Source organism: Schistocerca nitens, chromosome 4 (genome assembly GCF_023898315.1).
Source record: "Schistocerca nitens isolate TAMUIC-IGC-003100 chromosome 4, iqSchNite1.1, whole genome shotgun sequence".
Lineage (NCBI taxonomy): Eukaryota > Metazoa > Arthropoda > Insecta > Orthoptera > Acrididae > Schistocerca > Schistocerca nitens.
In genome coordinates this window covers 485,340,534-485,353,911 of record NC_064617.1, presented here as the reverse complement: position 1 = coordinate 485,353,911, position 13,378 = coordinate 485,340,534, and the positions used below count along the sequence as shown (strand labels likewise).

At 38.9% G+C, this 13,378-nt stretch overlaps 1 protein-coding gene across 6 annotated transcripts in view; it reads right to left on the bottom strand.

Annotated features, from left to right (window-relative positions):
• The window catches only part of LOC126251314 (uncharacterized), a 214,016-nt gene that overhangs the window by 187,743 nt on the left and 12,895 nt on the right, over positions 1 to 13,378 (bottom strand). For 5 of the 6 annotated variants that reach the window (XM_049951641.1, XM_049951643.1, XM_049951640.1 and 2 more), the window contains one exon: positions 5,310 to 7,443. The exons of the other annotated variant lie outside the window; for it this stretch is intronic. In XM_049951641.1, the coding sequence (XP_049807598.1) occupies positions 5,310 to 6,704 (1,395 nt within the window). In that variant the 5' untranslated portion in view covers positions 6,705 to 7,443. The remainder of the gene's footprint in view (positions 1 to 5,309; positions 7,444 to 13,378) is intronic. 6 annotated transcript variants of the gene reach the window in all.

Here is a 13,378-nt window from a genome sequence, read left to right as displayed (position 1 = left end):
GTTGGATCGAAGACCACAAACACTCCATTCGAGGAGAGCCATGATAACAAAAAAATGAAGAGGTGTCACCTCGGTGGCTGCCAAGTGCCAGCCTTCAAATACTCACTGCTACAGGACACACAGGCAGGAGGATCCTGCTCCAAGAGGTCTGCAGAAGCATCGGCATTCCTGACATTCTTGCCCTGCGGAGTCCAGGGCAGAAAAACAGTTGGTGGTGTGCATCAGCAATAAGGAAATCAGTCGGGCGAGGGTACCACATGACATCATCGAAGAGGATCTTCAAGGCAGTGAAGGAGGTGACCTTTTGCATTTGTTTGAATTATTTGAGACTTTATGGTTGGCAGAAGAAGACTCAGATGTTGGTTGGCGGGAGGGACATAGGAAGTCTTCAAAGGAGTATTCCTTCTGTCCTTTCCAACCTGCTGGTTGTGTAGCTTGTGTCTTCACCCAGTGAAGCGAAAGTTTGGTGACATGCTGCACAGCTGGAGGAAGAACGGGGACACTACCATGAAACTGGCAGATTTCACAACCGCGGTGCTGAAAGTGAGGTCCCATGTCAGCATGGCCATGTCCTTCGTGGAGCGAGATGTAGCAAGAACAGTACTGTAGAGGTCAGATGGTAGAACGCAGGGTTTCCAACTACCCAACAACTTGCGAGCAACCGGATAAGGCACTTTTTCCTTCACTCAGATCTCCTGGACATCTCACTCATCAAGATACACGAGACAATCATGAGAGGCAGTGGCACAGTCGCCACTGCATTTGATGCAATGGAGAGAAGGAGGCAGGCAATTGTCCTTGTGAGCATCCCTGCCACAGGTTACAGATTTGGCTGGGTGTCAACAGGACTCTCGAGTGTGGTTGTAACGATAAAACTGGTAGCAGCCCATCAGATTCAGAATATATAGTCTGACTGTGATAACTTCATAACCTGCTATGATCTTTCACTCTACCAAAAGTGAGAAAGAGAGTGCATATGGGCACTAAGGAGGCATCTCCTCCTTTCATCACTTGATGCACAGCAATGAAACCCTGATCTCAGAAGTACACTTGGATTTCTGCATCAGTCAGACCATTGAGCAGCCTAGTGTAAATAATTATAATTCTAAAAGCATCCACAACATCATTTTCAGAAGAAATATCAGCAGTCCAATTAAAAAGCTCCACTGTAGGTGTAAACCACATACAATATACAGGGTGAACATTAATAACACCAACAAACTGCAGGAATGGAGATAAAGAAGTCCTATGAACATAGGTCCAGAAATGCATCATTGCGCTGGTAGATGGTGTTGTCAAATGGCAGCTCCTCTGACCACATGCCATGTGTTCCTTGTATGTTGCAGGCTGTGTGATTGATGCAGCAGTGAACCGTAAGCAGTGGAATGGCCTGGTATTCATGTCAGGGACAAGCTGAGATGATGTTTGTGTGTAGTCAAGGGGCAGCACGGCTATACCAAAACAAGTACCATCACAAACTGGAGGACGGGGTTCTACAAGACGTCGAGACGAACCCTAGTACACAAGCTCCAGGCTGGATCACCAACATGCTTTAAGCCAAAGTACGTTCTCACATATACACATAAGTGAATCCCACATGACACTGCGTCCCATGGAGGCCAGTTTGAACATCTGTTGTGACATGGATGTGATGCAGTTCTGTACTGTGTTCCGAGAAGATTTGTTGGCACTGCATACAAATCATCCATTTCTGGACACATGTTCAAAGGACCTTTTTTTCCTTCATTTCCAGTCAGGAGTCTGGTCCATCAGTTTATTAGTTTTATTAATATTCACCCTGTATATTCTGCAAACCACTGTGAAGTGTGTGGTAGAAGGTACAGCCCACTGTACCAGTTGTTAGGATTTTCACCTGTTCCATTCAGGTAAGGAGCGCAGCATGAACGATTTTAAACAATGGCTGCATGTGATCTGTAATTAATATAACCTTTGCCTCAATTCCTACGAGTGAAATACATAGAACATTGCAGTACATTCCTACAGCCATCATTGAAAGCCAATTCCTAAAAATTTTTAAATAGGATTTCTTGGGATACTTGATGCCATTAGCAAATTGATTGCATTTCCTCGTATTATACCAATAAATTGGAATACCACCTGCCTTATCCACAAGTGAGCCAATATGATGGTTCCATTTCATTTCTCTGCAAATTGTTACATCCAGATATTTGTACGAGTTTACAGATTCCAACCCTGACTCTCAGATAGTATAGTCATAGGATACTACTATTTTTTTTCTTTTCTAAGTTTTGTGACAAGACACAATTTTACATTTCCGAACATTTAAATCAAGTTTCCAATCTTTGCATCACTTTGAAATCTTTGAGATCCAACTGAATATTTATGCAACTTCTTTCAGACAATACTTCATTTAGATAACTGCATCATCTGCAAAGAGTCTGAGGTTACTATTGACATTGTCCACAATATCATTAATACACAGCATGAACAGCAAGGGTTCCAACACACTTCCCTGGTGCACGTGCACGGTTACTTCACTGTCAATGATTCCCCATCCAAGTTAACTTGTTATGGTCTCTCTACCAACAAATCCTCAATCCAGTCACAAATTTCTTTGATACCTCATACAATTGAACCTTTAATAATAAGCGTAGACATGGTCCTGAGTCAAATGCTTTTCAGAAATCAAGAAATATTGCTTCTACCTGACCATGGATCCAAAGCTTTTAAGAAGACACTTCAGGAAATTGTGAGGTGGGTTTGACATGTTTTTGGAATCAATGCTGGTTGGCATGGAGACGGTCGTTCTGTTTGAGATGTTGTTGTTGTTGTCTACATTAATTTTGAGCTCAGAATATATTCTAAGGCTCTACAACATTTCAATGTGGAAGATATTGGGTTACGTCTACTACCCTTCTTGTAAACAGGTGTTTTATTCCAACTACGTTAGATTATAGTTAAAAGAGGGGACTAACTCAGCCACAAATTCACTATAGAATCTGATAAGGATTCCATCATGTCCTGGAGCTATGTTCAATTTTATTACTTTCAGTTGTTCCTCAGTACAAGTGACAAATTTACTTCTCTTTTCTTCGCAGTAGTGCAAGAATTAAATTGAGGCAAATCTCCTGGGTTTCCCTTTGTAAAGGAATATTTGAAAATGAAGTTAAGCATTTCTGCTTTTGTTCTGCTATCTTCAATTTCAGTTCCTGTCAGACTTTATGTTCAAGAAATGTGGTGACTTTTCCACTTGGCATCTGCATTCCAGCTGTTCCTGACAAAAATGTTCATTGATTTTTCTTTTCTCCCAAAACTTAATGGTTGCCAGTTGCACTAACATATTGAACGAGGACATAGACTAATAGTTCTAACTTTCTGAGCGCATGTGCAACGGAACAACAGAGAATTCATACTGTAAGGAAGATGAAAATCATGACACAGACGGCAACGAAATGTAAAACTCAAACACACAATAAAATTTTTCTGGGTTTGTGACCACATTGTCAATATGTAAAACTACCGACGTTTCAGTCACTGTTGCAAATGACTGTCAGTGTGTTTTTGTTTACTGCCGAATGAGAAAACTTTATTCCTTATATACCTGCAGATGTGGCTGTTATCTAATTCTGATAGGCTGTTGAGGATGAAGGACAGGGATGTTAGAAGTTCTTTGTTGGTATTCTTATTATTTCTTTTGATTGATGGAAACCCAACGTTCTGACTGGCATTTGCGTTACTGCATGTGATTGCTGGAAATTGGCAAATGGAAAACCAGGCAGCAGTTGTGACATGGCGTCATTTTCCTGCTTTCTAGCACCGGCAGAGACGCGACAGTACTCTATGTGCCTGCAGCCGTTGTGGTCTCCCACGTGCCTGTGCATATTGCTTCACGTGAGCTGTCATAGCTTAATGGTGTTATTACTAGCAGCTAGTTATTGCTGCTCCGCCGAGCAGGCATCAAGCCAATTTTCCAAAGCAGCAACAGAATAAAAGATGTTCTTCGCACAACGAAAGAGGCAATGGAGAAACTACATGCTGCTGAAGTTTATGAAATCAGTTGCGAATGTTGATTAGTGTATGTAGGCAAGACGGGACGACCCATCAGCACGTGTGTATCTGAACACAAAAGATATATCCGACTAAGACAACACACCAAGTCAGCGGTAGCAGAACACCAGGATGTGTGTGGAAAGCAGATTGATTTTGGTGAAGCTCGTTTACTGGTAAAACAGCCTCTTACTTTCAGGAGGAAGATTAGAGAGGCAATAGAAATAGACAAGCGACCTGCCAAGATGAAGAGAGAAGAATGGTATCGACTTCCAACATCTTGGCTGCCAGCAATAACACCAGTACGCTATGACAGCTCATGTGAAACAATACGCACAGGCATGCTGGAGACCACAATGGCCGCAGGCACAGAGAGTACTGTCGCGTCTCTGCCACTGCTAGAAAGCAGGAAAATGACGCCATGTCACAACTGCCACCTGGTTTTCCATTCGTCAATTTCCAGCAATAACATGCAGTAACGCAAACACCAATCAGAACCTTGAGTTTCCATCACTCAAAAGAAATAAGAATACCAACAAAGAACTTCTACCATCCCTCTCCTTCATCCTTAACAGCCTATCAGAATTAGGCAACAGCCACATCTGCAGGTATATAAGGAATAAAATTTTCTCATTCAGCAGTAAACGAAAACACCCTGAAGGTCATATGCAACAGTGACCAAAACGTCGGTAGTTTTACATATTGACAATGTTGTCACAAACCAGAAAAATTTTATTGATTGTGACAATGGCCTATCTTTATAAGTGTAAAATTGGATAAAATAATGCAAGACACAAGTCTGAAAAATGTAGTATTTATGTATGCTTATTTTTGCTAGTGGATAACTGATTTCCACTACCAGTCACCTTCAAATTACATGGTATTGACTATCTTATGTTAATGGACAGTAGTAAAACTCATGATGAGAGTTAAGCAACAATAATGTATTTTACAGTGAAGGCCAAAATTGCCCCAATATTTAAGTTTCTCTAACTATGAAATTCTAATACTCACCTACTTAAAATGAACACATTGTGTCAAATGGTTTATTAGAAACCCAAGCTTTTAAGAAACTGACTGGACACCTGCTACTATTACATTTTACCTATACAGAAAGTATTTCATATGGAAATTCATTAGTGAAATATAAATATTTTAAACAGTGAAGGTAACAACTCTAGACACACACACACACACACACACACACACACACACACACACACACACACACACACACACACACACACACAAAGAAACAAAATGTTTACTGAAATACATACCATGACAAACAGCAGAATGTTTTGCACATCCTCAGGCTGAGGAATTGCCCCAGCAGAAATAATCATGTGAAGTAAAGATGGGAGCCATACACCTTGTGACAGAGCATTTCTGAATAAATCAGACATACTTATATCTGGCTTCATCCAATGCAATACCATCCTATGATGTTGAGATTCACAGCATTCTGGAGGACCAGACACATCCAGCTGTAACCATGGCTCAGTCAGTGCCAAATGCATTGCATACTTTACAGCGTTTATAAGTTCCACGGGCGACACCCTGCGCAATCTCGATAATTCTTTATTATGGATATTTTGCTTACCATGAACAGTATGCTTTCTTTCTTTAGCAGGAATGTAAGACGTATCTGAGGAATCCATTTCGTTTTCACTGAATTCTCTCTCTGTTAACACAAAAGGGGAAAATGTTTTCACTGATTCAAGTCCTCTACATTTTTTGGATAAATGGTTCTGTTGAGCTGTCTCATTATCATCTGAACAAAATATGCAATTGAAATGCCACTTTCTCTGTCTTTTTCTCTTAACTACCACATTCAAATTTTCATAAGAACTTTCATTCTCATGTAAAATGCTCAGTTTCTTACTTGATTCTAACCGAGTTGAACTCTTATTGACTGCCGCTCGGTTGGGTGAATTTTCTTGATTAATGCTGTTGTGAACAGTAATGATGTGGCAATCTTTGCATCTCTGATAAATGTTTTCTATCTGAGACCAATTATATGAATGTAAATTACTTGACAATTTGTGTAAAGATACATGCAGTTTCTTGACTAAAAATTCTGGATGCTCTGTTTTAAACTTAGACAAAAACAAAATCAGCTCAGCATCCTGTACTGCTGAGGAATCAGTGATTCCTTTGTGAAGCACTGCATCTAGAGTTGATGATGAATCGGAACTATCTGTAACTTGTGCTTTGGTGCAATTGCTTTTGTTGACATCAGAACAAGAATTTGGTTTAACTGCTATGTTTCTGGAAGTATATTTATTTTGATTTGATAGTTTATTGATTCTGCCAACAGTGAACTGATTTTTTCTTAACCACAGTTCAGGCAATCTTTTCAGAACAACACGTAGTTCCTTAAGTTTATGAATGGTTTGTACTCTGCTCTTCCCCAAAGATAAACTTTTGCTTTTATTGGCCCTATTGGTAACATTTCCTTCCTCATTGCGAAAAACATGCAAAGATTCAATTTGTTTTTGAGAGGGTGATATTCTGCCCGTTGTGGCATCTGAACTGCTATACTGCAACACTTCATCACAATTTATTTTGTTGTATGCTAATTCTGAACACGTTACATTATCCCTCTCTTGTAGTACAGATTTAATCTTCTTACTGTTTGTGGCATATGAAAATTTGTTAGCAAAAATTTTCATATCAAAACTCACACTTTTAATTTAATGACGACTTTAATATTAAAGTTCACCGATGTTCATACAAAACAGAAGTTCTTTTTATTTTATTTTATAAATAATAATCATTTCCTTCTAAATGTAAATCAGCTAAAACTTCAATACACAATTTCTTGGTCTCATACACTATCTGAATTTTTAGAACGTGGTATATATTCACAATAGACTGCACACAGTTTTGGTACAGCAAAAGAAAATGATGTTTGGAACATTGTTTTTATACACAAGTTCTTTTTGGAACTGTCATTTTTCACTTTACTGTTGTTGAGACTTGCTTCAGAAAAAGCTAGGTTTGTGGTCTACAGGACATACTCATTACTCATAATTCAGTGCTAACACAAGAAAAACACACAACTACAGCATAAAATGTTTTCTTTAAAAGCTATGATAAAACCATTACAGTACTTTCTCTGAACTTCAAATTATCAGGACAAAGTCTCACAAAATTAAAATTGTTATAGTTCGTTCACAGCATACAAACAGCTGCAAAAATGATGTAGCTCTGTTCTTCAACTGTCATTAGTTCCATTAACGCATATCTACAATGACATGATTATCTCGAACTGTACATGTTGCAGCATGCTTCTCGGACTCAGAGTAGTTCTCTATTAGTTCAAGAGAAATTGCTGTACTGCAATCACTTAGTCACAGTGGAGAATTTGGAAGCACATCTGGCAATGTGCTGATCGGCTTGTGGTTTAAACTGCGGGGAGAAAAGAGAAACCATCATCACTACCACAAGAGACAAATACATCTCACAAAGTTCAGTAACTGAAAGCTTAGAATTAACCCTTCTATTTACCTGAAAATCACACAAAAAATGGAAATAAAAATAGGTATGCATGGTGACACACTCTTCACTGGTTATCTGTGTTTTCTTTATTGATAATTGTTTTCCTGCATGTAATGAAACGAAGTTAGTGAAGAGAGTAAATCACTGTCACAAATATAAGGTAAATGAAATGAGAAAATAAATCTTTCTTTCCTTAAAATACGTGCTGTGACAAAAAAAAGATAAACAGTTGTTTGATGTGGCATGTTAGTGTGTGACCCTCCCCTCTCCACCATTCCTTTTAACTGCATCCTTAAACTGTCACAAATTCAAACAACTCAATGGCAGTGGATTAGCAGTTTACTACAGGTATGTTGTTTTACACTGCCATTAAATGCTGTATATAAGGTCAGACAAAAAAGAAACCATGGCAGCTAATTTGCATACTTATCAGTTTGTTCGGTTAGTGGTGGTGGGTCTCGTCTGACTCTGCACATTTGTAATTGTGCCAGCCACTGCTCAAAATACTTTTGCAGTTTTGTTTTCTGTGGAGCTAAGCATGAAACCATTTTTGCCTTCCAGAAGAGTGCTAGAACATTAGAACATGCCTGTAATAAACTGCTTATTCACTGTAACTGAGCTGACTGCTTTTGATGAAACTGCTTGCCGCGTGAAAACACAGTTCAGTATAGTATAATAGTTGTGTAACATCCAGTTTGTTGATAACAGAAAGTTTAATTCTTTTTTGACAGATCTTGTACTTTATGTTTTTGGCATTTTTTGCAACAAACATTACTACACACAGGAGAAGAGGAGAGAAAAGAGGGAGTAGCTGAGGAAATGGGATTATTCAGGGACTAAATATGCTTATTTCTTCAATTTTCTAGATGTAAAATACCAGAACTCTTGTCAGTGAATGAGGCTGTTTTGATTTGTATTCCCTTTTTCACAATAGTTCACAGTTTAGAAAAAAATGGCCACACTTAACAGCACAAACTGAACTATTTGAAATTATTGCAGATCACAAGTTCATTTTACATTGTGATCGATTATAAAAGTTAATATGACTTTAAGTAACTTTTCTACAACTGAAACACGTCATCACTATTTAACTATGCGCTGCAGAGTAATGGAATAAGTGAAAGGAAGGATTTGAAGAGAGTTAGGGTCATTTGTTTTGGATGAATTCATTGAAGCAACATACCATTCCCAACACTCCCATTTCTGCTGTTTGATTAAATAACATGTTTTTCATTTATATAACTAAGATTATTCACAGAAGGGTGTCCCCTTACTCCTTGCAAATACCTGTGCGTTAAAGGTGACTACTCGCCGAAAAGCAGAGTTCAGTCATCAATAGACACAGACAACAGGAAAGAAGACTTGCTATCTTCCTGAGTAAATCTTTTATTAGCTAGAGCAAATTCTCTCTCTCTCTCTCTCTCTCTCTCTCTCTCTCTCTCTCTCTCTCTCTCTCTCTCCCCCCCCCCCCCCCCCCACACACACACACACACACACACACACACACACACACACACACACACACACACACCACGCCAGTGCTTCATTTTGGCCTCATTGTGGTAAGGCCATGAGAGATGCTGCTATGTAGGGAGGTGACATCAATAGTGACGAGTAGGGATCCAGGAGGTAAAGGCGTGGGAATGTTTGAGAGTCAGTGAATGAAGTACACCATCCAACTGTGAACATCCACTTCCCCCTCCTGTCTAACCAACTAAGAACACCAATCTCTCAGCAGAGGAAATGACAGCCATCCACTACCTCAAAATATAATCTAAAATGATCATCCTCCCTCCATTCAAAGGCTGCACCACTGGCATGATGAATCGCAGCAACTACCTGAAGAAAGTCTCCGTCAACTATCTTAACTCGACAGCTACAAACTCTGCCATAGTGATCCCATCCCAGGTGGCCGACATGACTACAATCTCTACTAAAATCCATAGACCCTTCCCAGAACTTCTCGCCTGAATTAATCTACCTCCTCCCAGCCACAACACCCTGCAACTTACCGTCCATGTGATCCCAAACATCCACAAAAACAACAAACATTTATGCTCCATAGTAGCTGGCTACTGAGCTTCCACTGAAAGAATTTCTGCTCTTCTTGATCAACGCCTCTAATCAATTGCCCGAGACCTAGTCTCTCACATCAAAGACATTAACTTCATCCTTCACTGCCTCTCCACCATTCCAATCTCTTTACCGCCTGGATACCCACTCATCACTGTTGATGCCACCTCCCTACACACCAACATTCCTCATGCCCATGACCATGACCATGACCTTGCCACTATCAAATAGTACCTTTCCCAACATCCTTCAGACTCCAAACCACCATCGCATTTTTTATACACCTTACCACATATATCCTAATCCACATCCACTTTTCCTTTGAAGGAAAGGTATACAAACAAATTCATGGCACAGCCATGGGCAGCCAAAGGGCACCCTTCTATACCTACCTGTTTATCGTCCAACAGGAAACATTCTTAGCCTCCAAAACCTCCCAAAACCTAGCCTGGTTCAGGTTCATTAATGATACCTTCATGACTGGATTCCAAGCCAAGACTTTCTATCCTTATTCCTTCACAACCACAACGCCACCTCTCCCATCCACTCCACATGAACCTTCTCTACCTAACAACTTCAAAAATTGCCTCAAAAATTCAGGGGCATCTTATACTCAAAAGTAATATTAAAATGTCCCGTGTTTGACTTTAAATTCCCACCAGTTTTGAAAATGACAATATATTCAATGCTGTGGGAAACCTAATACTGTCTCCCTCCAGTCCCACCAACACAAATGTAGGACACTGTCTAGCAAGCATAGTCCATATCAATTCAGGCAGGCTAGGAAAAACTCTTACTTTCATTGTCTCTGATGTTATTGAATTTAACACATGTTAAAATGAAGGACTAAGTAAGGAACACATATTGTTTTTGTTTTATCAAAAAAAAAAAAAAACTGCTCCGAGATACAGCCCACCAAAGATGACACTGCACATACCATTTTGAAGATGTGAATTTTGGAAAAAAATATTAAAATGCTGTATCTCTGAAGCAGTTTTAGATATTTTGTTTTTGTTTTTTTATTTGAAGGATAATTGCTTTATGATTACAAAGAAATCCTCCATTTGGACTCATTTGTCAAAGTTCTTTTACTGTATAATTCTGAATTTTTTTATAATTTATGGAAAAAAGTTAAAAAATGCCAATCCATAAAATTTTGATTTTTTTTCTGTTGATTAGTACCATATAGTTCGACATTCCCTGAAAAGGAAAGCTTCCACTTTTAGGTTGAACAGGTTTTATAAACAATTGAAATTTTTGCCATACATAAAAACTGCTTTATTGCCACATTATCACATAACGGGATCAAAAAATTCAAAACTTAGCCTTATTTAACATAATTTTAGTTTTGAAAGATGAGTAAGAGATTCATTTTTCAAGCATTTTAAATGGTTCCAAAATGTATGTGAAAGGTCGAAAGACTTAAAGGTTTCAATTTATACAGCTTCTGTGCACTGTTTTGTACTGAAATTAGCCAGTCAATGAACTAAAAATGTGTTCCAATGGTCCAGTATCTTCCTTTGATATAGAGTGATGCCTTCCTGTTGAACCAATAGGAACTGGAGCACTTACAACCTTCAAAACATTGTGAACAGGAAGTGAACACTGATGGCATTGTTGCTGTCCTTCAGCTGGAATTTCGTTTAACTCATAACTGGTGTCTATAATCTCTGCAATCTACCAATCTCTCTCTCTCTCTCTCTCTCTCTCTCTCTCTCTCTCTCTACCCCTCCCCCCCCCCCTACACACACACACACACACACACACACACACACACACACACACACACACACACACACACACACCTTCTCTGGTTGTGAATCTGTTTCTGAGATGCTGGCCGAACGAACAATATTTCTTCTTTCTTGTTCTTTACAGTGCTTGCAAGATGAGTTCGTCCATCACTTTGAGTCCAAAAATCTGTCTTCTGAATTCCTTACACTATAATAGTTTGTTTGGACCATTCTTTTTTTTCTGCTCAAGGAATTCTTCGATTTCCTCTTTGGACAAAAGAATGAGAGCTGTGGATGTATGAGATTTAATGACTCTCATAAAATTCTCAGCATTCTGAATCGCAGCTGTATTTGGTCTTTAAAGATTATGTTTTGAAACATGGTGCTTCAGCAGGCCTCCTACTCCATGACAAGGCCCCTTCCCGTGACCAGTAGCACTGTATGCCCAGTCAACTGGCACGATTGACTTACACAATTCAAACAGCTGGTAACAATTTTTAAAATGACTAGGAGCACCATCAGTAATAATGACGATCTTCTCTGCCCCCGTTTGCAGCTGAAGAATTTTGCGCACTGCTAGCAAAGCATGTGCAGAGTCATGTTCTGTGTCATCACTTATAACTGCAACACTTGTGGTCTTGTTTTGAAAATATGTCACTCCTGTAAAAACTGAAACCTGGTCATTATGCCAATGATACCCTTGTAATTCTTGTGGAAGTATTACAGACCAATTCTCAGCAAAATCACAGTGAAGCACTAAACATAGTTCTTCAGTCTGTACACACCCTTTCACTTCTGCAATGTGTTGTTATTGCAACTTATTTAGATGCTGGTGTGTTACTGCTTTCACTGAACATTTACTAAGGTCATCAATGAAACTGTCAAAGGCAATGGTTTCCTTAATTCATTTATTTTCCTCCCATGTCACACATGTAATTTCTGCTTCATGGTCCAGGCTAAATGTCTGTAAAGAAAGTCTTCCCTTTACAGGACAGTCACTACATTCTTGAAACAAACAAGTCTCTCGCTTTACTTCACAGACTAATGACTTCACATGCCCAACCAAGGTGTCATATGACACATACTCCAGCAAGTTCTTCAAAGTTACCACACAAAGATCAAAATTCTCACAGTATACACATAAACAGACATATCTAGGTGGGTGTGGAACCACCCACTTAGTCGTAGTGCATAAAATTTTGATCTTCCAATATGTGAAGTTGTATAGTTGCTCTTATAAATAGCAAAAGTTTCTTTGATACCGCGAGTCATGTATGTCTTCACTTTCACAACTTTTTCCACCTTCAACTATTAGAGTCATACTGACTTTTTTGTTTGCACTCTGGTGTGAACAGTCCCATTTATCTTCCAGATAAAATGGCTGCACTATTTGAACTTTAGCTAATTCTGCAGGATGACCATAATAGGGATCTGGTCTTCCAAAGACTCCTTTCACAGACCTCACATTTCTTTATTTGTCTACCATCTACTTTGATACTGATGGAATTTGGTTCAAAACTGTTTTCTTCGAAAATGTCTCTGGAATAATAGTTAAAACTTGCACGTTTTCACTGTACGATGCACAATATTCAACAGTTGAATTGATATTTGTGAAAAATTCCTGGTGCAAGAGTGCTTTGGTTCATTTTTTTCTGAAGACGGAATTTCTACCTTGGAGAGTGTGGTCAGTTTTGCTGTAATGTATTCATCCATAGCTTTAGTAATTTCTCTACACTTTCTCGATGAATAGAGCTTATGACTCTACTTCACTGACCATGATTTCTCAACAGGACTAACACCTACCTCTGTAGTTGATTGATTCAGGATATTTAATTCTCCCTCTATTGATGCAAAATCTGCATCATCTGCACCATGGTAGACTTCACCTTGTTCAGACACTGTCATTGTTGTTATTCTGTCAAAACACTTAGAACACAAAAAGTCGTCACTGGAAACATCTTCACTTTGAAACAGTCTTCAAATGAGAATGCTGATTCTCAACCTGAAAGAAGTCTGTTTTTTTTTGTTTGTCTTTTATA